Raw genomic sequence first — 27,812 nt, 5'->3', positions numbered from 1 at the left:
TTGTACACATTTTGTTTTCAAGTTTGCACGTGAATGCCCAAGGGTGATAAAAAGCTTGGGATCAAAATTCACTGAAAAGTCTCCCTTTTTTTGGTGGCTACTTAATACAAGTGAATGTCAATTTTAATAATGATAAATGTAATTAAAGTATTGAATGGTTTGAAAGAAATTCCAGTTAATATAATTTCCTTAAGGGCAAGGCGAATCTTTCCATAACATTAAAACTTTGTACCAGTGTCCCAGTTTTCCCCATTACCCCAAGGAAATGATATGAACCCAACTCAAATTACTGGACTGAATTCAATGACCTTAGAAATAAACACCAGATTTCCATTCTCATCTACTTTTCAAAAAAAAAATAAATAAATAACATACTATTTCTATTTCAGAACATGTAAGAAGAAAAGAGTATTTCTGGCGAGGAACCTTAAAGATCTCTAGATCAGAAGAGGTAAGCAAAACCACCCAATTTTAAATGGCTGGTGTATGGCTATCATTTCTGGGGGAAGCTTGACAAGCATAACTGAAGAATTTTAGATAAATAGAACCAATGATGAATTATCGGAAGAGGAAACAAATGACTATTCACAGGACCAAATGAAAGCCTTCATTAGAAACAAAAAAACAAAACACCAATGGTTTTATATATGTGTGTATATATGTAAAACCCAAAGGAGAAACAATCAGCAAATAAATGAAATGCAAAAGCAAATAATAATAAATATAACAGGAAACTAATCCCCGATTTTTCTGCTACTCGGGTTTACCTTCGAGGCTAATCTGAAACAGTGTCACGCAGAGCCTACAAAACCCATGATGGACACACTGTTTCTGGAATACAAATTAATGTTTTTAAGTCCACCAACACCCACAACTCTACATTTTGTGCAATTAAGGAATTCACTTTAGGCAAGTGACCAGTAAGTATCAGTAAGTACAAGCACTATCTATGCAGAATAGCAAATATAATGTGAAAGAAAGCAATGCAAGCATTTACGTGAAATTCGGCTCCATGCTAAATCTGACTTCATGCTTAACTGTACTAAAAAAGAACTGCCATACTGTCAATGTATCTCTTTACAATATTTCTTATTTTACCATCACAGAGGCTAAGAGCTGTAACTATGAGCAATGTCAACTAGCCAAATTTCTCTAATTTTCTACCTAGCTTTAAAGAATATTTTATTATCTGAACTATCAACTTTCTATTTTTCTCTGTATGTGCATGAAACAGACATACAGAGAAACAGAAAAATCTACATATGACTTACACAATAAATATGCACAGATATTACACATATACTAATGAGACTGCATGATTTTTTATATCAAAGTACATGCTTTTTGCACACACGGTTCTTTGTTGTTACTAAGAGTAATAGAAAACTCCTGCAACAACTAAGCACATGCTGCTAATGATCCATGGTTTTAAGAATTTGTAGGTTAAAAAAATACAATTCCTAGAACACTGTTATCAAACAAAGAAGTTTTATTGGCATCTAAAAACAAAGTTCACCCAACATTGAAACGTACTTTAATATTGATGTTGTTTTCTTTTTTTCTTTTGAACTCACTGCAGTATGAGGAACAAATCACAAACACTTACTTTGGAGAAACAGAGACCAGAGTGTAGATTTTACAAAATCACTTTTTAAAATCTCTGTATTTGTGCTCCTCAAATATTTAGAGCCAGTCTTTGCATAAAATATCACAGCTTTGTCTATTACCTTAAAATTCTGCAGCAGCCTAGAGATATGGATAAGATATACCATCACTTGCTATTCTGAAATATATCTATTACCATATCCAACCTAATGGTAGTATCTAAAAAAAATTCTTTCTTCCATAGGAAGTCTCTGACAAGCTGTTATTCGTTTCCTTGAAGTTAAAAGAATCAGGGGGCAACATTTATATTTTATCAGAAAAATAAAAAAATGTTTACCTACCATGTTCATATTAAGAACAATGTCTATACAAGTCAGTTGTACAATTATTTTAAGAGAAAGGTGAACATGAACATCAGATTAACTTAATTCTGGCAGACAAAAGTGAACAACTATGGTCCAGTCAGCCATTAATCTATTACAGAGAGATGACAACTTTACAAAATGTATCTTTTACCTACTGAGTGATGGTTATGTCCCCTCAGTTTCTGTGCTTTCTACCACTGGTTCACTCTCTATATCAGCAACTGTGTCACTCTTCTCCTTGTTTATTTCACTTGAAGATGCCAGTTTTTCATACAGTTCAGGATCACTCTGCGCTGGTAAAGGTGGTGGCTGGGCGTGTCTCTCAGTATTTTCACCATTAACCTGAGGCACGTTATCACCTTTTCGTTGAGAAGTGGCCCCTTCAAAAAACTCAAAAACCCGAGCATGAGGAGGGGGGATCCAGGTGTTTTGAATTCTATCTCGTCCAAGACGATTCCCATTCATTTCTCTGCAGAAATCAAAATCTCTGTCATCCCTGTCCCTCTGCCTCTCCCAGGGTCTTCTGCGGTCATCAAAATCTCTGTGAACTTCTTGTCCGAATCCTCTGTTCCAAGGACCACTTCGAGGATCAAACCGGTAGTTTCCAGACCGAAATCTACCTCTTTCTTCATGTAAGCCTTTCGGACCGCCATAGACAGGTAGAACTCGATGCTCTCGCTCATCAAAATCTCTGTGCCCCCAGGGCTTCTCTGGATTAAAGCCAAAGTGGTCTCTTCGGCCAAGATGATCTATGCCTGGCCTCACGAGATTCTCCCTGATATCCACAGGAGGTCTTCCAAAATGATCTCTACCATCTAAGGGAGGCCTTCCAGGCCCTTCTCGTGGATCGACAGGTCGTCCAACCACATCCCTAACATCCACCGGGGGCGGTCTACTGATGGCTTCCCTGGGTTCGATGGGAGGAAACCGGTAATCTCTGTCACCTTCCTGCTGAATGTTATCATTCCCAAGTGGTATCCTTTTTTCTGGGTTAGGAACATTGTCTACATTTTGTCTTCCAGGAACTAAAAAAGGTCTTTCAGGTGGACTAAAAATATCTCCTGGAGGAAAAGGACCACGGGGTGGTGGATGCAGAGCTGAATCAAGTACTGCTGGGGGAGGGAGTCCCCGCTGGGGTGGAATTCCAGGCTGTATTAAAGGGAATCGTGGTCCAGGCGTCTGTGGTATCAGTCCTGGACGAATGTCTAACATTGGCATTGCAGGCATCCTTTGATTAGGAAGATTTAAAGGGGGTAAGTTTTGAGGCCCAGCTGGTGGTTGTGTTCCCAAAAGCCCAGAAGTACTTGGAACACCAGGTGGCTGTACCCCGAGAAGTCCAGAATTATTAGGCATATTTGGGGGGAGCACTCCCAAAAGTCCAGAACCACTTGACACATTTGGTGGCTGTAATCCCAAAATGCCAGAGTTATTTAGAATATTTGGTGGCTGGGGTCCAATAATCCCAGAACTACTGGAAACATTAGATGGCCGGACTCCCAGAATTTCATTATTACTGGATACGTTTGGTCTTTGGACTCCCAGAATTCCAGAATTGTTTGTCACATTTGGTGGCTGTCCTAAAATCGCAGGGCCACTTGAAATATCATTTGGAATCACTAAAATGGAAAGAAAAAAAAAAAAAAAACATAATCAATCACCCTGGTGTGAAAAATAAACTATAGAGTTAAGCCCCCTACATAGGAGCCTTCAAGCTGTGAACTTTCAAAGATGCCAACACGTGTGCGCAGGCCCAGTCACCGAGCTCATTCACAGGTCCAGCACCCACGGTCACCTGCATGCACCGCGCGTGTACTTCACTGCCCAGGGCTGCAATACGGGGCACGGTACTACCCCACCACCCCCATCTCTTCTCCCTCCTCTAGGCAGTAACGCTTCTTGCCTGTTCACGCAAGCCAGCCCCTGTAGGCCAGCCGTTATGCTGTACTACTGTACTTTTCAAGGTACTGTACTGTAAGATTAAAAACATTTTCCGTGTTTATTTTTTATGCATTATTTGTGTGAAAAGTATTATAAACCTTTAACAGTATAGTACTATATAGCCAATGGTGCTGGTTGGTGATCTAGGCTAACTTTTGCTGGACTTACAAACATGTTCTCAGAACAGAACTCATTCATATACAGAGGACTCACAGTATTTATGATTGTTAATGCTATAATTTCCAGTAGTTAGTCAGCTACTTGTACCTCCCAAGGTATACCAGATAGTAAATAAAAATTAAAGTTAAAATTATAAATACCACTCATAGTAAAATTTAAATATGAAAACAAAGTGAAGCTCTTACCTAAAATCTTTACATGAAATCTTTTTAAGTTAAACTAAAACGTCAGGTTTTATACCGATTCTCCAGCTTTATTTTTTTTTTTGAAGTTTCTTTTTTTTCCCATTTATTTTTATTAGTTGGAGGCTAATTACTTTACAATATTGTAGTGGTTTTTGCCATACATTGACATGAATCAGCCATGGATTTACATGTGTTCCCCATTCCTATCCCCCACTCCCGCCTCCCTCTCCATCCCATCCCTCTGGGTCTTCCCAGTGCACCAGCCCCGAGCACTTGTCTCGTGCATCCAGCCTGGGCTGGTGATCTGTTTCACCCTTGATAATATACAAGTTTCGATGCTGTTCTCTCTAAACATCCCACCCTCGCCTTCTCCCACAGAGTCCGAAAGTCTGTTCTGTACATCTGTGTCTCTTTTTCTGTTTTGCATATAGGGTTATCGTTACCATCTTTCTAAATTCCATATATATGTGTTAGTATAAAAAATATGGAATGCTTCACAAATTTGCGTGTCATCCTTGCGCAGGGACCATGCTAATCTTCTTCTCTATCGTTCCAGAGTGCTGCCGAAGCGAGTACTCTCCAGCTTTATTTAACAAAAGCATTTCTAACAGTAGTGTCATTAAAAAAAAAAAAAAAAAAAGACTTGCCGCTTTCAAACAACACACTTATCTTCTAGACCTAGCTGATTATCTGGTAGAAGCTATACCTTATATTAGTTTGTTTTAATCGTCCTGTAGGTATACATATTTTGTGCAATCTTATTTTGATAACAACACATTAAAAAAGTCCCAATAGGCCAAAAAAAAGGAGAAGTCTTAACAAAAAGGTGTCAAAATATATACTATCCCGAATAGAATACCAAATTTGTTTTTAATAGAAATTTTAGGAGACAGTGATTTTTTTTTTTTTTTAAGTTGCAATATCCATGCACTGAATCGGTTACATATGCATGACACCTCAGAATTAAACACCAATACAGAGAAGTAGTACTTATGATTTAACTATGTCTTTCTGGGAATTTCTTTTAACTTTTCCTTTTTTTTTACCTGATCTGGTGCTTTCTGCAGAAGAAATCTGGTGATCAATAAGATGAGGTACTTTTTCTTCAGGCTCTGCTTGTTTCGTTGGAGGATTAAAAACATTTCCAGCTGGCAGAGTGGCAGTAGCAAGACTGCTGGCAACAGAACCACCTGGTAAAACAAGGCTCCCAAATCCAACATCTTTCACAGTTTCTGGAGTCATAGATAATGGCGGCTGCACTAAAGCTGTTTAAAGAAGGAGAATATACAGTTCAGATTTAATTAGCTAATCAATTAATGTGCCAAGTTAAAATATTAAGTATGATCAACTTAAGTCTTGCTGAAGTTTTAATCACCTCCTAGCCTCTTCTCCCAATTATCTGGTGAGACATGACATATGTGACTTCTCTTCTGGTCCCTTTATTTAATTTATGATGAAAACTAACCTCTGGGAGCCTGAGCATCTCTGTATCACTGGAAAAGACCCTGATGCTGGGAAAGATTGAAGGCAGGAGGAGAAGGGGACAACAGAGGATGAGATGGTTGGATGGCATCACTGACTCAAAGGACTTGAGTTTGAGCAAGGTCTGGGAGTTGGTGATGGACAGGGGAGCCTGGCGCACTGCAGTCCGTGGGGTCGCAAAGAGTTGGACACGACTAAGTGACTGAACTGAGCTGTATTACCCAGCACATTATAAATATAGTAACTGATACTCAAAATGATAAATGAGACATCATGAAGAGGCTAAATTATACTTAGAAACCTCTTTTAAAAAAAAATAGGGTAAAACAAGTTTTAGAAATATTTAGTAGAGACAAGTTTAGTAAAATAAGGACCCACACTTAAAATCATAATTTTTCAAAGATGGGGCTTCCCTCGTGGCTCAATGGTAAAGACTCCACCTGCTAACGCAGGAGACACTGGTTCAATCCCTGATCCAGGAAGATCCCACATGCCACGGAGCAACGAAGCCCGTACACCACAACCACTGAGCCTGCGTTCTGCAACGAGAGATGCCACTGCAGTGAGAAGCCCACCTACCGCAACTAGAGAAAAGCTCACTCAGCAATGAAGACCCAGCACAGCCAAAAGTGAATCAATAAAAACAAAACCTAGTAATTTTTCAAGGATGTCAGTATGCGACTGACTAAATGTACAGAAAAGATTGGTGTAAATACAGAGACCAACAAGTGAGAGTGAAAACCTGCCCAATTCTCTAGAAATTCTAAGTACTACGGTCTTCTACATTCACTACTTTTTGTCAAATGAGGTTAGAAACTCATCAGATTCTAATCTACAAATAAAAAGGTACAAAGATTTCATTTTAAAGAATGGGTAGAAATGTCCTGTCTCTATGTCACGTATATGTTAAAAACTAAGCTAGAGGAATATTAAAACCACAATTGAACAATTAGAAATTCCAGTTAAATTTATGTCACAACACTATTCAATCATGTACTCTGGGATTCTAAAAAGTGTTTTATCCTCACATTTAACTCCAGACTACCTAGACAAACCGTTAACATAGAACAAAGCTGTAAAACAGGGATAAAATGACCTGAGATCCCATATGGGAATTGTGAGAATTAAATAAAACAGTGTGGACAATCAGGGGAGTATCTGGCACACAATGGTATTTCTCTTTTTCCTTTAACTGATCCCAGATTTTCCAAAATAATTAAAATAAGGAGAAATGAAATTGGGAGATGGGCTCTAAGTAAGTAGGATAAGTCTCTGTGAACAGTGAATTCAGAAATGGCTTCTGAACATTTTTCTGATTTTCAGAAAAAATGAACAGTTCTTCCTAATTAACCAACAGTAACATAAAAAGGATCCTCATGTTGTCTAACAGCACCAGAAGAAGGAGTTTAAAAATATAAGAAAAATGAGTTAACAGTATCAAAAGGTAGGCTCTGTATCATATATACTCTCTTTACAATAAAGTCCTTTGGTCCAGTATTATGCCAAAAAGCTAAGAAGCTCTCAAAAACTGGTAACAGTCATCCCAAAAGGATAGAGCAGTAACATGAAAGGTCTCTGTACAAAGATGAACAAACTGAACTTCAAAAAGAAAAGTGAATTTAACTACTTGAAAGCATAAACCCACTAATCCATGTACGTTACTAAAAATGAAGGGGAAAAACATAGAGGGAAGGGAGTAGAGAAGAAATAAGAGAAATTCTTCCCTACCTTCAGCCACTGGGTATCATGGATAACAGAACCCATTACTCTGAAAGATGGCACTTGCAGTAAAGAATTTATCATCTACCCTGGGTCTCCTGTCCTTCAGGTAATGAAATATAATTTACAGAACAAATTCTTGCTAAGAAATGTGGAAGGGATCATAAAATTTGGAAGATCACTTTGCAACTAATAAAAGGTAGGTTCTGGCAATAATAATCAAAGGATGAAAGCATCAGACGACAATGTGAAAGGCGACTTTTAATGACCAGGTTCCACCATCTGAATGCTCTGACCCATTCTGACATCATTAAAAGTGACCAAGAAGGCACTGCATGGCTCTTGATGTGAAGTAGTATCAAGGCCACAGAACCCCACTTGGTAAGTTTTCTTACCAAATAAGTTGAAGCATGTTCTATACAAGCCTATGGTGCCAAAAACTTATCTGCAGGAGGTTCAAGAAGACAGAAAAACAAATTCGATACCACAAAGAAGCAAAAAAACCCAAATCCATTATTCGGGATCCTATTAGAGAAGTGAGGGCTTCCGAGGTGCTGCTGGTGGTAAACAATCTGCCTGCCAATGTGGAGATGTAAGAGATAGGGTTCGACCCCCGGGTCAGGAAGATCCCCTGGAAGAGAGTATTGCAACCCACTCCAGTATTGTTGCCTGGAAAATCCCTTGGACAGAGGAGCCTGGTGGGCTATCAGGTCATAGGGCTGAAAAGAGTCGGACACAACTAAAGCTACTTAGCACAGACGCACATAAAGATGAACTACTTTTCAGCAAGTCAAAGACATGAAGGATTTTTTAAAAGGGGAATGTGGGTGGAGCTGCTCCAGATTAAGACATTTTATACATAAAACAAAACAAGACAAAAAACCAAAGATACGAGAATTTTGATTAAAATAAAACAATTACAAAAAAAATTTGATACACTAGAGCAAATCTGAATACGGACTGCCATGCAATACTGTTGATTTGTCAGAAATCATTTAACCCAAAAAACAAAAAAAATGCATTTGTCTGAAAACCTTCAGAACAAAAAAATTAACAATAATTCACAAGAATGAGAATCAATGTCAATGTATGACAAAACCCACTGCAATGTTGTGAAGTAATTAGCCTCCAACTAATAAAAATAAATGAAAAAAAAAAAAAGAACGAGAATCAACACATAATTTTTAAAGCAGAAAACTCACACGTTGGAACTACTGGCGGGATAGTAGGTGGTGGTACAACAGGGGGTGGAACTGGAGGAGGCATGAAACCTGCATGGGGAAAAAAGAGCAAAAATAAAATAACACAAAAAAAGTTACTTTCTTTTAAATCAAAGATTTCAACAGCTATAGATGAAATTCTACATTCATTATATAATCATTACTACAACCTCGTATTTATGAATATATATTCCATTTAAGTAATTATTTTTATATACACAACCTTATTTGACACTTAGTAGGCTAAAAAGTAAAAGCACGGGGATCCCTGTCACGAGCATGCACTATTTGTTTACTCATTCGTCTAAATCCTGTGGCACGCTCTGTGACACTGCAAAATCAAACATTAACTCAAGCTGGGCAGCCTGTTTCTATGTTAGCTTGATGACTGCATGGGGGGGAGTTAAGCATTGTATTTCAAGCTGCTGGTAATATTATATGCAATAATGTCACCTGTAAAATGTGCTACTGTATTTCTCTGATATGCATATATATATGCTGTTTATCCACTAGACCAGAATACTTGCATTAATTTTGTGTGTTACTATAGTTTGTTTTGAGCACTGAAACAAACCTTAATAAAAATAAATAAATAAAGTAGATTTACTACTGGCAGTTTCATGATTTTAAATATCACATGATGCAACTGTAAACCTGCTTCTCTGTATTTTTAAAATACAGAGCTACCATTAAATTCCATTAGAAAAAGTGGCTAAAAATAATGGGGAAAAAAATATGATTTTCAACAAATGAATGCAAACGTGTATAGTGTTTGAAATACCATGTATTTCTTGAGAAAAGAAATCGTCTGAGAAATATCTTCTGAGAAAAGTTTAATATTCAATGACAAATACAGAAGATATTTTATGAGTAATTCTCTAATATTTAAAATATAAAAAGGTACAGTTCTTACTAAAATCTTCATCTTCAAATTACATATTAAACTATAATTTAAAAATTTTATGTTACATGACAAATTACAACAGACAGTGAGTTTAATTTTTGGTTTTGTTTTCAGTTTTTAGGAACTGTATTCAACAATGGCTAAGGATTTAAATTACAGAAATCAATTCAGTCATTCTTTTCAAAATATACAAATAATTTATAAAGTTCAAAGAAACAGAAACAATTTTGAAAAACAACATGTATCATTTGATCCCTTATTCTTCCAAACCTCCCATGATCTAATAATAAAAAGCTCTAAGCTCTCTATATCTCTTACATATAAGCAATTAATTATATTTAATTGATATGTGTTAAGTAATCCATAGTTTTTACATGGAAACAATGATTTAAGGACCTTTTTGTTTACTAATAATTAACTAGGTCAAAAGAATTACTACAAATTCAATTAGCACTTTAAGATATACTTTAATTTCTAATGTCAAACTGGAAATCTAATAATTTTTAGGATGGCTAATCTACATATTATTAGATCCAGAGTGGCTCAGATGGTAAAGAATCTGCCTGCAATGCAGGAGACCTGGGTTCAATCTCTGGGTAGGAAAGATCCCCTGGAGAAGGGAATGGCAACCCACTCCAATGTTCTTGCCTGGAGAATTCCATGGACAGAGGAGCCTGGTGGGCTAGAATCCATGGGGTCGCAGTTGCCCATCACTGAGCAACTAACACTCTCACTTTTTTCAATCTATATATTTGATGCATCCTTTCTGATAAATGGGTGATAACTATAGACTTCTATATAAAAGATATAGACTATAGACTTCTATATATTTCAATGATTTTAAAAGATTCATTTCTTTTCTCTGCCAAATGCTTCTTGAAAGTGTGGTCTGTGAACAACAAGCACCAGCTGGGAACTTGTTAGAAGTGCAACTGTCCTGCCCCACTTCAGCTCCACTGATTCAGAAGGTGGCTGGGCCCAGCAATCTGTGCTTCAACACGCCCTACAGGTGATTTGGATGTAAGCTCTGGTTTGAGAATCACTGCTCTTATAGCATTCAAACTTCGAAAGAGAACAATTTAAATGACAGAATTCTAAACAGAGTTCAAATACAAGATGAATTCTTACCAGGCGGTGGCTGTGAAGGGTTGAAACTTGCTCGGAGAAAGGGAGGCGGAGGAATTGGGCTGAAGCCGGGAGGAGGAACCGGCATTGACACAGGAAACGCTGGTGGCACTAAATTAACCGCAGGCACTGCTGGAGCTACTGGAATCTGGGGATAGAAAATAAAGAAGTCCAGGCACCAAGTTATCCATCTGCAACGATTACATCTTAGGACAACCAAAGGTAAAGGATTTCTGTTTCACAGAAAGGTAATGAACATCATCATATTAAGTTGCTATATTTTTTTCCTTTCTGTATTCTTACAAGTGAACCTACTTGAAGTAGAAGACAGCATTTTTCAACAGAGTGTATGTGGAGATTGTGAAATCTACCTTATACTCAATGCAAAAATATGGGCACCTCCTTCAACAGTGAATATCATGCTCAATCTTAAACTGCCATCTCTCACTAAGTTTGTAACACCTAACTATGTTATGCAATCTAATCACCATTAGGAAGCATGTCGCTCACTACCAGCTTTAAAATGGCTGCAATTTCTCATTAACTTGCTTTCTACTCCTAACCATAAATTCTTTTACTCATAACAGATACAATTCCCAAATATTTACCTGCATTTTGGTATGGCTGGCTGTACTTCTCTCCTGAAGAAAAGTGAAAGTCTCTCAGTCACGTCTGACCCTTTGTGACCCCATGGACTATATAGTCCATGGAATTCTCTAGGCCAGAATACTGGAGTGGGTAGCCATTCCCTTCTCCAAGGGATCATCCCAACCCAGGGATCGAACCCAGGTCTCCCGCATTGCAAGTGGCTTCTTTACCAGCTGAGCCAGCAGGGAAGCCCACCTCTCTCCTGAAGTTCACATTACATCAATGGTTTATTCAACACCTCAATTTTGCTGTCCGGAAAGACTGCTCAGACTTTCACACGCACAAAACTGAACTCCCTCTCTCCTTCCCAAAGCCACACTTCCACAGTCTCGCATTCTCCGGCAACGGTAACTCCACCTTCCCAACTTCTCAGACCAAATACCCTGCCCCTGTTCTTTCCCACAACTCAAATCCAATTCCGTGCACTGGTCACACCATGACAATACACCTAGTTCCGTCCGTTTCTTGTTGACTTCACTGCCATCGGTCTCATCTGAGCCCCCATCATCTTTCGTCTGAATTGCCGCAACTGTCTTTTAACTTGTCTCTGCTTTTATCAGTGCTCACTATTCTGTTCTCAAAGCACTTGCCAGTGCAATCCTTTAAAGCCTGATGGAGTCACTTCTTTCTTCAAAATAGTAGGTCCCCCATCTAAGAGTGAAACCAAAGTCCTCCAAGAAGTCTCACTTTCACTAGGCTGCCTCTCACTCACTACTCTTGCTCACTTGTTTTTCCTGGAACACACCCATAATGCCCCCAGCTGTGGCCTCTGCACTGGTTGTTCCCTCTGCCTCCAAAGCTTTCTTGAGATAGCCACATGACTAACTGCCTCAGCAACTTTAAGTGGTGCTCAAATGTCACTCTCAATAAAGTCTACCCTATTTTAAATTTTAAACTCCTACCGAGGCACTCCTGACATCATAGTTTTATACTACCTTCTCCCTTGCACAGTATCTTATAAACTTACTAATTTCCTAGTTTCTGTCTCGTAATGAGAACAAATGCTCCAGAAGGGCAGGGATTTATGTGTGTTTTCTTTCCCTGAGGTATCCCCTATCCCAGGTGACTAGAACAGTGAATGTCACAGAGCAGGCACTCAATAAATTTGTTTAGTAAAGAAACATTTAAAAATAAATTACACCTTACAAAATGGAAATTTTCAAGATACTTATATTTAATGTTAATCTATTTTGGACAATTTCTCCCAAGTTTTATAAAACAAAACTATGAGTGAAAACAGAAATGCAGGGCACCGCACTGCGCAGTGAGCCCCAGCACTGACCTGTAACACAGCGACGGGCGGGGGGAACACCTCCGCCTGGGTGGTGACCACTGTCTCCTTCTCGGCTGGAGGCGGGCTCTGATTTGTCTGTGCCGGCTCTTTAACAGGCTCTGAGCTCTTCACCGTTTCCCACTCTAAACAAAACATTTGACATTGATTTCCTCTGAACAGATGCAATTTTTCATTTTCTATAACTATGAACACATTTACTCCAGGTCCGAATGGTCCTTCCTGTGCCACAGCTCATCTTCCAGAAGCATCCACAACTCTAGGTGGTGTGGACAAACTCTGTTTGGTTCTGCTGAGATAAATCCGATTAGGATACTAAGGAGCTCAAAACAACATGAAATGAGGCACAAATCAAAGATGCTAAAGTATTCAGTCTAGAGAAAACACATAGAAGGGACATAAGAGACATATCTCCAAGGCTGCCCGATATAAGAGGAACCAACCTTATTCTATATTTTGTCACAAGGTACAAGGGGAGCCCAACAAGGAAAACATTAACTCAATATAGAAAAATCTTCCTGAAAATACTGAAAAATGCAAAAGCAGAACAAAGAAGCTCCAAAGGGTCCGCTAAAGGTTCTTCATCTCCCTTAGAGTACACCCATCAAAGTCATCAAAATGACTAGTAAGACTTCCCATGACCTTGCTGCTCTGTCCCCTCTGACTTCATCTCCTACTACTCACTCCTCTCTATACTCAAGCCATTCTGCTTTTGTGACCATTTAACAGACTTTGCATTTGCTGTTCTCTCTGTACGAACCACTCTTTCCCAGAAAGCTGCACATCTCACCCCTCTGAAAAATCACCTGCTCCACTAGACCCTCTTCAACCACTTAAAACTGCAAAAGCACCAAAGTCATGCTGCCTATCCCCTTGCTCTGTTTTTTCTTAGGGCTTACCAACAGCGAAATAAACTATTAAGTTTATTTACTTTGTTTATTATCCATTTTTTTCCACACTAGAACATGGGTTGGCAAACACTTCTTACTCTAAGTATTCTAGACAGTGCGGGCCATGTGTTCTCCACTACAATGACTCAACTGTTGTTGAATTTTAAGAGTCATAATCAACAGGCAAACACAACTGGCCACGGCTATGTTTCAATAAACCTTCATTTACAGAACAGGCAGCCAGTAAGATCTGGCCCATGGACTGCTGTCCATCGCTGTACTGCAGTCTGCACTCTGAGAGGAAGGATTTTTGTCTATCTCACTGCTATAATCACAGTTCCTAAAATTATGCCTGGCACACAGCAGGAACTGAAATATGCTTTGAATGAATAAGTGTTCTGGAAGAACAGCCATCCAAGTGAGAGAGAAGGAAATGGCAAGAATACAACAACTGAAAAAAAGTGTTTGAAAACATGTGCACTGGCCAGAGAATAAAACACTACTCTGAAAATTAAGCTAACTTTAGTAAAAGAGCTAAGATGTCAAGAAATGAGGTATATCGTATTTCAATTCTTTCCCAAGTATCCATTATCCTGTGAATTTTTAAAAATAAAAAAGACAAATTTTTAAAAAGAACAGGTCAGATTATCACTTGGTTATAAGCTTTCTAGAGCTCCGTGAATCTCAGCTACAGCTCTCTAAACCAAGATTCTATTCCTGCCATTCTCAACACAGATACAAATCAAAATACTATAATCTAGGAAGTTTTTTTAAAGAAACACCATCCTAAATCCCCAGTTCTCATTTAAACTCAAGTAAATAAAACAATTAGCCTAAAGATGCCTCCATATTCACAACTCTCTCAAAGACTGAAGCTTTAGAAAGAGGCATATATAAGAAACGCTACATTTAGAGGTGTAGAACACTACACCCTGACACCTATGAACAGATCCCAGTAAGCATATACACTGAACAGAGTAATGGCTCATTTTTTTCCCCTCTTCTGTACAAGGGGGAAAAAATCCAGGAAATAACACAATTCACCCCATCACGCAAAATGTTTAGCAGTTACAACCCTTTCAGCATACTTTTAAAATAATAAAACTCCCTGTAGGGTTCTTACCAGTATTTACAGTTTCCTGATCAATCATGCCTCCTTCTGCAAAACCTTCCAAGTCATCCACTTTAACTTTTTCCCACGGTATATACGTAACTCCAAGATCCACATCCCAGAATTGTTTGTATTCTGTTTTTACACCTTTGTTTAAAGCCCAAGCAATCTATGAGAAGAAAAAAAATTTTCATTTATACTATTTTTTAAAAAAAAGGTAAAACATACAAAATTATAAGCTAACAATGTAAATACAAACAAAATTAGTTTCAAAAATCAGCTGGACAAAAATCACTGCTGGAATAACAATAATCAAGGAATTTTTTTCCATGTATTTTCTGATTTTCTTTGTAAAATGAAACCTGCATTAGACAGTGATGGTGTCTGTAATATGGGGTTTATTTCCACTTCTTAGTATGACCTTAAAACAATACATTCCTAAAAATAATCCAAACCTACTTTTCACCATAAAAACCTCAACTTAATTAGATATAATTATTTAAATAAAATCTTATAATTAAGCAACTAGGTATTTAGATAATTAGCTAAACAAAATCTTGGTAATCCATGAAAGAAGAGGCCAGTGACACTTCAGCTTACATAGAGAAACTCTATGCCATAAAAGGACAAAGCATGGGTGTATTAACTCCTTTGAAAGTAATTTTAAATTTATTAATTCAGTTACAGAAATTGATAAATTATCTTCAAAACAGCAGAAAAAAAATGTGAATTACAAGATGTTAAAAAGGAGACATCAAATAGTATAATTATGGGGTAGGATTAGGAAGCACTGGGAAGAAATGAAAGAAAGACAAGCCTGATAAAGTTCTGCTCATAAAATGGTGTCCTGGTTGACTAAAGAGTACTGTGCAAAAAAAGTTCTTTTATTCAAAGAGCTGCTTGAATAAGGTTTTGTTTGGTTATTGTTTAACCTCGAGCTAATTCTATATTTTAATAATACTGAAATAATAAATTTCTGCCAAGGTTTAGCCATAACGCTAAAAAAGGCTTCAATACAGGAAACAGAATTCTAACGATCCAATAAAACAAGAGCACCATGTGTCCCCCAATCTCACCTTAATGACCTTGGATCCAATTTTATAAGACCCGGAACTAAGTTTCTGAAGAGCTCGAAATGCATCTTGTCGATGAACCATGCAGACATAAGCACAGCCTCTGGGAGGAATCATCTGTTAAAAAATTTTTTTTTTCTTTAGAAACGGTATAAAGGAGGGCAAGTCATTTCTGGAATTTTATGGTTTTAATAGAACAGAACACTGATTCCTGATAATACTGAATCATTTCCCCCCTTTTTTCCTCTGGCTGTTTATTGGTACAATTCATATACAATTACTTAAAAAAAAAAAGTTCAGAAGCTAGCTGGCACTCATTCTAAGCCTGATATACGTGAAATCTAGAATATTACATGTCAATCAAAGTTTCACTACACAATGATGAACTATTAAAACAAAATAATTTGTAAAGACATGTATATAATACCACCAGATAAATGGAAAGTAATATTGGATGGCGAACATATTTGAAGCATGTAATTTATTTACAGTAGTATTTATAATTTTCCAAATGTTATGTTGGGTACTGTGAGGATTTTTGTTTGGCCAAAGTATTTTATCCTTAATATAAAGTCCAACATCTACAACAAATAATAAAACAAAAGCTTTTCAATTTTATAAAACTTAACTTTGCCCAACTACTTCCAGACAAAGGTTTTAATATGAATAGGAAGATAGCCTCAGCATATTGATCTCGATTTTTGTAGCATTTAACTCCTCTATAAACTACCAAATCATAAAATTATCTTTAATGTATTAATTCAGAAAAATGCATGGAGTATTTCACTTTATGAAGAACTTAAAAGGTGTTCTACCACTTTATTAGTAGTCATTACATAAGCTCTAGCTGTGAAAATAACCTTTCCCTCAGTCTTGCTAATATTTCAAGCTATCAACTCTTAATTCCAAACTTCTCAAAAGAGAAGCTTACCTAACCCCTTACACAATTCATCTTTCGCAATGTAGATCCAACCCCTCCCCAAACCACCAAAAATATTTCTTCAAGCTAATGACCTACTAAATTCTAAATCTAATGGACGCTTCTCAGTCTTCAAATTCCCCCCAAACTGAAAGGTTTATTAAGTCTTCCATTAATTTTTCAAATCCTGGATTTTATCACTAGTCATTTAGTACACTTCACTTCACAAAATAACTTAATGCCTATTACTTGTAAATAATACACTATTATAAGGTAAGACAGAAGAAGAGGGAGACAAACTGATGTCCAAATGACTGTGGTACAAGAAAGACTAGACATGTCATATGCAATGTGAAATACAAAACGCTACTTGGATTCAGGATCTGTTCGGAGCAATGATTCCTGGTTTTGCATCAAATTCACCTGTGTAATTATGGTACTTTGATAAGAATCCAAAGATACTGATCATGGGCATCCATGTTTTTTCAAATGTCAGCCCATGTCTGATATGCAGCTAGAGCTGAGAACCACTAGTTTAAACGTAGTGCAAAATCAGAAAAAAATTTCAGAGGTTACATGATTACACACTCTGAAAGATTACTTAAGTTCTGACAGGTTGAAATTTAAAAAGACAAAAAGAGAAGCCTTCAAACCTTTTATGGTATCAAAAGAGGAATCTGAAATACCTAAGTTGAAACACTCAACCAATTATCTATTAACGAATCAGTTATTTACTATCCATGTAACTCAGTGAAATCATTTAGGTTCCTCTCTGGTAAAGTAACAATATATAAATTACTTATTAACCAGCTTCCTGTGAGGCTCCAATGAGGGCACACCCCATTGAAAGTAAAATACAAAATGGTCAAATTCAATTTAAACAAACACTGCTGTTATTAATACCAAAAAGTCAAGTTTGGCCGTATAAGGAATGTTGAGACTGTAAGGACTCTAAGACTAGAAAGGAAAAACCAGTCAATTTCCTGGTAAATAATGATGAAAAATATCCAAAAGTCATTAAAGTATAGTAACAGTGAATAAAATCAGGGTTAAAGTCTCCTCAAACAAATGACTACAAAACATTTCATGGCTTAGTTTTAGCTCCAAGGAGAAACATTAGCCCTTCAGGAAGAAGGAAACATTGAAAGAAGGGGGCTGGGTGCACAGAAAGAATCACAGAGGAGTCAGGGAACTGTGCTCAGGTCGCATGGGCTTTCTTGCCCCAGAGTTTGCTGAGAGGGCGAGGTGGGCAAGGGGAGGAAGGAAACTGAGACCTCCCGTTCAGCTGTGCCTCCACCATCACCGACGTGCTCAGGTGCAAATAATGACAACTCTAACTCAGTTTCTCCATTTTCATTAAAAAAGGGAAAAAAAGGATTAAACCAGATCATACATATGGTTCCTGATGACTCATTTGATGTTTTTAGTACTACCACACTGCAGTAAGGCCCCTAAAAATATTCTGTAAGAATTCCATTAAAAAAAGAAAAATTAATTAAGGAGATAGCAGGAGAACAAACACAAAAATGATCAGAGCCAAATAATCCTCACAAAAATGTGATTGAGGGCAGATACAAAGTGACTGAAAACTCCCTATATTTTTTCCGAACCTTACACTATCATATGTAAGAACTGAAACTTACATTAATGGACTCAATCTGTCCAAACTCTTCAAACAGGTTGGTTAGATCTTGCTGTGTCGCCTTCTTGTCCACCTGACCAACCCACAGAGTGGTACTGCATACTGCCAAGACAAAGAGACAAATGACCTAAATCACATAGGTAAGTTACTTCTTTCAAGCAGCTAACGAAAAGCACTAGTAACAGTAATAAGTTAAAATTCAAGATAGCATATTTTAAATACTTATTAACTGATATTTTTATTTGTTATGTTTAAAATCAACTAAAATGCCAGGTACCCATTCACATCTATGCCAAGACAACATCCTGGATTATCACATATTCTCAAGCTTGACAGCACACACTGGTGGATATCTGAGACACACTCTAAAAAGATTCCCAGGTAAGTGGTACAGAAGATTGGGAATTGGGGTAGTTTAAAAATTCTGTAGGTGATCCTAATGTGCAACAAAGTTTCAAAATCACTTTTCACTGCAATCCTATTTGGGAAACTTTTAAGTATCTTTGTGTGCTGGAATGAACAGTTAAATCTGAAAATAGTATCTTACCCTTAAGAAAAGAATAACTAGATAAAAAAAAAAAATACAAAAAGGAAACGGCTGATTCAGAACTCAATTTGTTACCATGAAAGACCCAGGGATACTAAAAGTCGGAAGCCACTTCCCTTTAATAAATAAATGCTACACATGAGACACATCTGGCCTATTTTTGGCTGCACTGTTCATGCCATCAGAAACATCTCCTTTCCCTGAAAACATTTACTTTAAAAATACTTACAGCTGATATATTTGCAGAGTTTTATTATATTTGGATTTGTGTCAATGTTATTTTAAAAAAATGTCTCCAGCTTTTGGGTTACTGTTTTACTCTAAAGCTAATTCAGCCCCACATTAAAATATGACCATTGCAAGGTATTTACCAAATGTGGATTTCAATCAGGCCTCTCTACTCTGGCTGGTCAGAACATGAATGTCTTCCAGACCTATGACAGCTTTGGGACTCATTCAGTTAATAGATCCCTGGAAATTGTTCTCTCCCTGCTGTTTGTTCTGGGTCTCAGGCAGCTCACCTGTCCATTCAACCAAAGTCTCAAAGGGCAATGTATTAGTTTTCTTTTGTTACTGTAACAAGACACCACAAAATCAGTACCTTAAAACACAAAAAGGTAGTTTTCTACACCTCTGGTGATCTAAAGTCAGTCAACAAGTTGCCCTCCTTCTAGAGGCCCTCAAAGCAAATCTGTTTCCTACCTTTGCTGCCTAGCTTCTATAGGTAATCTGCATTCCTCAGCTCATGATCCCAACACCCATGTTTAAATCAGGGTTAGGAGAGCACCAACATTATTAATCATTTACTACTGGTTCTCATAATCAGGTAAGATTCTGGAAAGACAGCCAAGGCTGGTTCAGATTGCTAAAATGTAGTTAGAAGATGCTGTCACCTTTAATTGCATGCCTGGGTTTCCAGGATGCTTCAGCAAGGTAAGCTGTACCAGTTACCCATCTATCTCTGTGGCAGAAAGAATTTATTTGGAGATCTTCAGAAATCAGACAACCTGATCAGTGGTCAGCTCTTGGCAAAGAATGACAATTTGCTCCATTTTATGTACTTCACCCATCTGCAACCTGTTCGTTCACCCCAGAAGTCATAACCGACTAAGAATCGAGCGGGCAAAATCCCGCGCTAAGTAGGACTTGTTTTCCTACACTTCACATGCCTGTCAAGTCAGTGCTCCTGGAGGTTTCTCCCAAAACAAACCCCCACTACTACCAAGTCTGGTCTAATCATACATTACAGATTAACTATAAAGAAGGGAGAGTTTTTACAACAGAACTCTCTCTTTCAGTACTGATCAAGTTTATAATTAGCTTTAAATTGGCATGCTTCCCATAATAATTACTCCTATAGACCCGGTGTTCAAAATTGGTTAGGACACTACATATGGAAATCATGGTGTCAGTGAAATATTATAGATACAAGGCCTATTCTACTTTGTAAATCATTAGTCAAGTCATATTTTTAAACTAGTATTAAAAAAAAAAGTCAACTCTCATTGACTTCAGTATTTGAGTAGAAACCTGTTACTTTTCTTTCTCCTCTATCACATTACAAAAAGCAAACCAGTTTTCAACTTCTCATTCTGAAAAATCAGGTTGAAAGATTGTGTATTAACAGCAGGTAACTATTTTCTCAATGTTACTGAAACCAAAGCTTATAAAGTACATCACTTACCACTTAATGTTTTAGATCTAATTGGAGGTAATCCCTTCTTCTGTCGCTCTTTCTCCCTCTCTCTGGCTCTCCTTTCACTTGAGTATGAACGTGATGATTTCCTTTTTCTTTCTCTAGAGCGGGAGCGTGATCGCTTTCTGTGCTTACGCTTTCGAGAACCAGATCGTGACCTAGACCTTCGTTTTCTTGGTGATCTACAAAAAAAAAAAAAAACAAACCCTTATTTTACTAATGACAACTTAAAGTATCAAACATGCACTTAAATCTATACTGCTATACTGCTTAGGTCCACATTAGACACAGATGTTTGTCTGCAGTGATTCTTATTGAGTCTAGGTGATACAAGGAAGAAGAGAAAGAGAGTGTAGTGAGGGTCTTACTTTCTCTTAGTGTCTAATTTACAAACCAGAGTCAAGAACAGGGATGAAAGACGGAAGAAAACAAGATTCTTTAGGTGACAAAGATGTTACATTCTTAAAATTAGGAAACAGTGGTTCAATAGTAGACCACTAAACATTTCTGTTTATAGGTTTTCACCTTCTAAAATCTCATGGTACTTGACTTTACAACATAATGTGATACTGAAATACTGTTTCTTTTTTCCTGTCAATCATATGCCACTGAACTCTATTCAAAATACTGCTGTGTTGCAAAGACAAAGAATTTGCTAAGACAAAGACGTTTTCAGGACTAGCACTGTAATTCCCTGGAGAGAAGTTTAGAGAAAGAAGAACTGACAGGCTCTCACTTGCAAGGGAATTCTTGAAAATAAATTCCTAAAACGTCCAAGTAAATACAAGGAAGTTCTTAAAACACACAAGAAACGACTGAAAAAGCCATCAAAGATACTGCCCCTCTTCCAGCATTTACTGTTCAGGCTTCCTGGGGCATTCATGTGCCAAAAACACATCACAAAAATGTTACAGATTACAGTTTATAGCAAAGATAACATATATTTAAGACTGTTCAAAACAAAAACAAGAAAATTTACCAAGTTAAGAATAATGCATCTTAACTCAAATTTGACTGAGCATGTACATTAATGAGCCTTAACATGGCTAAGCCCACAGAGAAAACCATTTCTAGGATATGTTTTTTGAGAGCCCGATATGCTTACTGTTAATAAAAACAATTTTTATAGTTTGATTTTCATAATCATTTTTGGTATTACGAGATGAAACAGAATGTTAAAAAAAAAAAAATGGAACTTCTAATACTATTCCTCTATTGTGTGATTTAACTGTTGTTCAGGGACAATTATGTCCTAAGCTGACTATCAACATAATATTATTAACTGCAACCATATATAACCCCAAATCCAAGTCTCACGATATTGCTGTGACTCATGTAAATAATTCAAATAAAAAGCCACAGACATGACCAACTAAAAACAAAGCAAAACTTTCTGTTTTTGAAGTTCTGAGTTACTTTCTCATGAGACAATATGTTACTCTCAAACATATTAAGAGTAACATTTTTTTTTTTCTCTCAAACATATTGAGAGAAACATTTTCTTTTACCTTGATGCAAAGAAACAAAGGATGCAAAAAAAAAAAAAAGGCCAACATTTTAAAAGTTTGCACACAGCTATTTTTAAGTAGTACTGCAGAACCTTGAACGAGATCGGGAGTGTGTTCTTGATCTTGAACGAACAGCCACTTTCTTTGCTTCCTGTTCAAAGATCTCCTCTTCCACTGCATCTTGCACTTCATCTATATCCATATCCTTAAAAGTCAAAGGAACACAAACAAAATGCCTGGTTGAGATTCAGTGTTTACTGATCATTTCTGCATTCCAAAATATTCACCATAGTAACATTAATGCCTAATAGTAAAATGGTTACAATGCACAGCTTAACATGGAGGAAAAAACATTCAGGTTTATATTATTTTAGATAAAATAAAAAATATTACCATATTTTAAGATTTTTTTCTGAAATCAATTTTATAACTTTATGACCCAGGAAAACATTTACTTTTTACCTGTTGCTGAATATCTATGGAATCATCCAAATTTGCTTCAGGTTCAAGGAAATGCTGCTGACTGCTCCCTTGTGATGGTGATGCAGAATGCTCTGACCCAAATGTTCCTTCCTGACTATCCTGAGGAGTTGCCTGTTGAGAATGTGCACAAACACGCAAGCATTGGGAAATAATGAATAATATTATAAATGAAAATTTACAGGCGAACATCACAATCAAATTTTTAAAAAGAAACCCAATATCAAAAGGATCCTGTTACATCTTTAATGATCTAAAATGGCACTTTCGTATAAATCCAAGTTTACTTCAAAGCGTAGAATACCCCCATAAAGGGGGATACTGTAACATTAGAAGAGACTGATAAGATTAAGAAAATCTCTAAACAAAAGTTTTCATTGTGGAAAAGATAAACTATCACGAATAAAGGGACTGTATCATGAGTGAAATATAAAGAATTAAGTCACCCACTATATATACACAAGCAAAAGGAAAGCTCAAACCTGAATATCAAAATCACTGATCCAGTAAAATCAGTTTAGAAATTGGGTCTTTTTCAACCTCCACCTCTATGAATTCACAAAACAATATTCCGAAGTACTCAGAAATGTAAAACATTTCAGAAAGACTAAACAAAAGTTAGGCAATGAAGCCTAACTATAGGAAAGAACCAAATTTAAACCTCTCCCCAAACCTGGGACAATTACAGCAACTTGATACAGGGACTCTGCTTGTGTGATGCTAATCTGTGTGAACTTGCTTAGCAACTGCATAATACTATGATGTCAACTAAAACTGAGAAACTGATTATTATGAAAAAAATGACTCCCTAATTAAACATCCTAAAACATGATCTCACAGGTGCTAAAGACGAATAAAAAGAGTCCCTGGTGGTACTCAAGTTGGGAACTACTGAATATCATAATTAACAGAAAAGAGTAACTCAAACTACCGTTCCCTTCCTACAAATCTATGACTAAGAACAAAGCTACTCTCGCTGTGAATATGTCTCTGTGTGCAAAAGGAATACAGTACGGTGATGATAGAGAATACTGTATTATAAATTTCAAAGTTGCTAAGAGACTAAATCTTAATTGTTCTCACCACAAAAAAGAAGTAATTATTTGACATGATAGAGGTGTTAGCTAACAAATAGAGGTACTCATATCTCAATATATAATCATATCAAATCAATATGCTGTACACCTTAAACTCACACAATGTTATGTCAATTGTATCTCAATTAAAACAAATTTTTTTAATTACTCTTATTCTAATGACATTTAAACTGAAAGAAAAGCAAACAGTAGAAAAACTGAGTCAGGAGGGAGGAGCCAAGATGGCGGAGGAATAGGACGGGGAGACCACTTTCTCTCCTACAAATTCATCAAAAGAATAACTGAACGCAGAGCAAACTTCACAAAACAACTTCTGATCGCTAGCTGAGGTCATCAGGCGCGCAGAAAAGCAGCCCATTGTCTTCGAAAGGAGGTAGGACAAAATATAAAAGATGAAAAGTGAGACAAAAGAGCTAAGGACGGAGATCCGTCCCGGGAAGGGAGTCTTAATAGAGGACGTTTCCAGACACCGGGAAACCCTCGCACTGGCGGGCCTGGGGGAAGTGAAGTGTTTGAATCTCGGAGGACAACCTGACTGGGAGGGAAAAACTGAGTCAATAAAAGCATAGAAGAACCATTCCAATGTATTAATTTATGAAGGAACAGGCTCCCCAAAGACAAGTAACATTTTCAAGGTTTAGAAATAAATTAAAGCTAAAAATCTTGTTAAGTAAATGCCTGCTTTATTCCACACAATTGACCAAAAGTTGGTAAATAAGTATACTTTTGAGAACAAATTTAAGTGTGTTTTAACTCTCTGACATAAACCACAGCAAGATCCTCTATGACCCACCTCCCAGAATATTGGAAATAAAAGCAAAACTAAACAAATGGGACCTAATGGAACTTAAAAGCTTTTGCACAACAAAGGAAACTATAAGCAAGGTGAAAAGACAGCCCTCAGATTGGGAGAAAATAATAGCAAATGAAAAAACAGACAAAGGATTAACCTCAAAAATATACAAGCAACTCCTGCAGCTCAATTCCAGAAAAATAAATGACCCAATCAAAAAATGGGCCAGAGAACTAAACAGACATTTCTCCAAAGAAGACATACAGATGGCTAACAAACACATGAAAAGGTGCTCAACATCACTCATTATTAGAGAAATGCAAATCAAAACCACAATGAGGTACCATTACACACCAGTCAGGATGGCTGCTATTCCAAAAGTCTACAAGCAATAAATGCTGGAGAGGGTGTGGAGAAAAGGGAACCCTCTTACACTGTTGGTGGGAATGCAAACTAGTACAGCCACTATGGAGAACAGTGTGGGATTCCTTAAAAAACTGGAAATAGAACTGCCATATGACCCAGCAATACCACTTCTGGGCATACACACCGAGGAAACCAGATCTGAAAGATACACATGCTACCCCAATGTTCATCGCAGCACTGTTTATAATAGCCAGGACATGGAAGCAACCTAGATGCCCATCAGCAGATGAATGGATAAGGAAGCTGTGGTACATATACACCATGGAATATTACTCAGCCGTTAAAAGAATTCATTTGAATCAGTTCTAATGAGATGGATGAAATGGAGCCCATTATACAGAGTGAAGTAAGCCAGAAAGATAAAGAACATTACAGCATACTAACACATATATATGGAATTTAGAAAGATGTAACGACAACCCTATATGCAAAACAGAAAAAGAGACACAGAAGTACAGAACAGACTTTTTGAACTCTGTGGGAGAATGTGAGGGTGGGATAGTTTCAAAAGAACAGCATGTATATTCTAGGGTGAAACAGATCACCAGCCCAGGTGGGATGCATAAGACAAGTGCTGGGCCTGGGCACTGGGAAGACCCAGAGGAATCGGGTGGAGAGGGAGGTGGGAGCGGGGATCGGGATGGGGAATACGTGTAAATCTATGGCTGATTCATATCAATGTATGACAAAACCCACTGAATAAATAAATAAATAAATAAATAAAAAACAAAAAACAAAGTGTGTTTTAAGCACAGTCCCAGCTAATGCTTTCAAAGTGGTACAATAAAAATAAAATCCTTAACAACACAGCAAGATAATAGTCCATTTTATCCCGAGCCTTACTGTTTGGCCCTACTTCAGTACTGCTACATCCTTCACATCATGTATTTCTTAGCTCACCACCCACCTGGAGCATCCCATCTACCATCCACCTCACCTCTGTCTTCCATCTCTGATTTTTTGCCTAATAGTCTGGTTGGTATAACCAGCAGAATCCACTGCAACCAATGTTAGATTCTGAGGTTCTTTTTGAGCAGTTTTACCTATTTGAAAAGGCTGTGGTTCATGTGGTTCTTTATTTTTTTCTTGGAGTTCTTATGAAGAACAAAGAGAAAATTTACTTTTTTTTAATTTACTTTTAAAATTCAACTACAGGGCTTACCAGGTGGCTCAGTGGTAAGAATCCGCCTGTCAATGCAGGAGACACAGGTTGGATCCCTGATCTAGGAAGATTCCACATGCCACAGAGCAACTAAGCCCGTGAGCCACAACTATTTAGCCTGTGTTCTAGAGCCGGGGAGTCGCAGCTTCTGAGCCCATGTGCTGCCAACTACTGAAGCTCACATGTCCTAGAGCCTATGCTCTGCAACAAAGGAAGCTGCTGCAATAAGAAGCTAGCTCATCCCAACTAGAGAAAAGTCCAAGCAGCAAGGAAGCCCCAGGACAGGAAAAAAATAAAACTATATTTAAAAGTTATGATAAAATTAAACTACAATTTACTTTATGATCTTGCAATTAGCATTAGGTCGACTGGACCCTTAACTACATCTAAGGTCTAAGCTATGTTATGGGACCTTAGAGGTGTTTTTCTCCTATATGTTGAAACATTTTGCTATTTCATCATCCTAAGAATTATTCCACTATTACTCATCAATTATTCCCAACTGTGAAAAAAAACCTAAAATAATAATTTAAAAAGTGGGGAATTGTTGAGAAGGGTGATTCAACTGTGAGATAAACCTTCCTTCGGTTTTACTGCATCACCAAAAGTACTGCACTATATTTCAAGAAGGTATAAATAAGAATTGGATCACAGAAAAAGCAAAAAAAAAAAACCCAACCATGTACTTCTGCCTGACTATGCTAAAGCTTTTGACTATGTAGATTACAACAAACTGTGGGAAATTCTTATATGGGAATACTAGACCACCTTATCTGTCTCCTGAGAAACCTGTATGCAGGTCAAAAAGCAACAGCTTAGAACCAGACATGGAACACCGAACTTGTTCAAAGTTGAAAAAGGAGTACATCAAGGAGGTATATTGTCACCCTGCTTATTTAACTTATATGCAGAGTACATCATGCAAAATGCTGGATGAAACACAAGCTGGAATCAAGATTTCTGGGAGAAATATCAGTAACTTCAGATATGCAGATGATACGACCCTTATAACAGAAAGTGAAGAGGAGCTAAAGAGGTTCTTGATGAAGGTGAAAGAACAGAGTGAAAAAGCTGGCTTAAAATTCGACATTGAAAAAACTAAGATCATAGAATCCGGTCCCATCACTACAGCCAACAGATGGGAGAAAAAGTAGAAACAGTGACAGATTTTTATTTTCCAGGGCTCCAAAATTACTGCAGATGGTGACTGTAGCCACAAAATGAAGACACCTGCTCCCCAGAGGAAAAACTATGACAACCCTAGACAGCGTATTAAAGAACAGACACATCACTTGGCTGACAAAGGTCCGTCTAGTCAAAGCTAGGCTTTTTCCAGTAGTCATGTATGGATTTGACAGTTGGACCATAAAAAAACCAGAGAGCTGAAGAATGGATGCTTTCAAACTGTGGTGCTGGAGAACATTCTTGAAAGTCCCTTGCATAGTCAATCCTAAAGGAAATCAACCCTGAATATTCACTGGAAGGACTGAAGCTGAAGTTCCAATACTATGGCCACCTGATGCGAAGAGTCAACTCACTGGAAAAGACCCTGATGCTGGGAAAGACTGAGAGCAAGAGGAGAAGCAGGCGGCAGAGGACAGGATGGTTAGATAGTATCACTGACTCAACTGACACGAATCTGAGCAGACTCTGGGAGACACTGGGACAGGGAAGCCTGGTGTGCTGTAGACCATGGGGTCACTAAGTGTTGGACAAGACTTAACGACCAAATAACAACAATAAAAAACTACTGAAGCAAAGTAAGTTACATACTGCTGATATCCCACTGATAGCTCTTTATTATTA

At 37.4% G+C, this 27,812-nt stretch overlaps 1 protein-coding gene and 1 pseudogene across 16 annotated transcripts in view; both read right to left on the bottom strand.

Moving 5' to 3' along the window:
• The window catches only part of SCAF8 (SR-related CTD associated factor 8), a 210,573-nt gene that overhangs the window by 121,443 nt on the left and 61,318 nt on the right, over positions 1 to 27,812 (bottom strand). For 15 of the 16 annotated variants that reach the window (XR_006267268.1, XR_006267266.1, XR_006267260.1 and 12 more), the window contains 11 exons: positions 22,511 to 22,642; positions 22,141 to 22,253; positions 20,529 to 20,722; positions 18,299 to 18,399; positions 15,740 to 15,853; positions 14,676 to 14,832; positions 12,654 to 12,787; positions 10,727 to 10,871; positions 8,677 to 8,745; positions 5,320 to 5,538; positions 2,122 to 3,586 (listed from right to left, as the gene is read on the bottom strand). Coding sequence is in view for 2 of the 16 variants with exons in the window: in XM_043457342.1 (XP_043313277.1) it covers positions 2,136 to 3,586; positions 5,320 to 5,538; positions 8,677 to 8,745; positions 10,727 to 10,871; positions 12,654 to 12,787; positions 14,676 to 14,832; positions 15,740 to 15,853; positions 18,299 to 18,399; positions 20,529 to 20,722; positions 22,141 to 22,253; positions 22,511 to 22,642 (2,829 nt within the window). In the remaining 14 variants the exon portion in view is untranslated. Of the gene's footprint in view, positions 1 to 1,471; positions 3,587 to 5,319; positions 5,539 to 8,676; positions 8,746 to 10,726; positions 10,872 to 12,653; positions 12,788 to 14,675; positions 14,833 to 15,739; positions 15,854 to 18,298; positions 18,400 to 20,528; positions 20,723 to 22,140; positions 22,254 to 22,510; positions 22,643 to 27,812 lie in introns of those variants that run through there. The other variant, XM_043457343.1, reaches the window with a different exon arrangement.
• LOC122434245 lies at positions 4,752 to 4,849 on the bottom strand (annotated as a pseudogene).

Source organism: Cervus canadensis, chromosome 33 (assembly GCF_019320065.1).
Source record: "Cervus canadensis isolate Bull #8, Minnesota chromosome 33, ASM1932006v1, whole genome shotgun sequence".
In the NCBI taxonomy this organism is placed as follows: Eukaryota; Metazoa; Chordata; class Mammalia; order Artiodactyla; family Cervidae; genus Cervus; species Cervus canadensis.
This window is presented reverse-complemented; position numbering and strand designations above follow the sequence as displayed.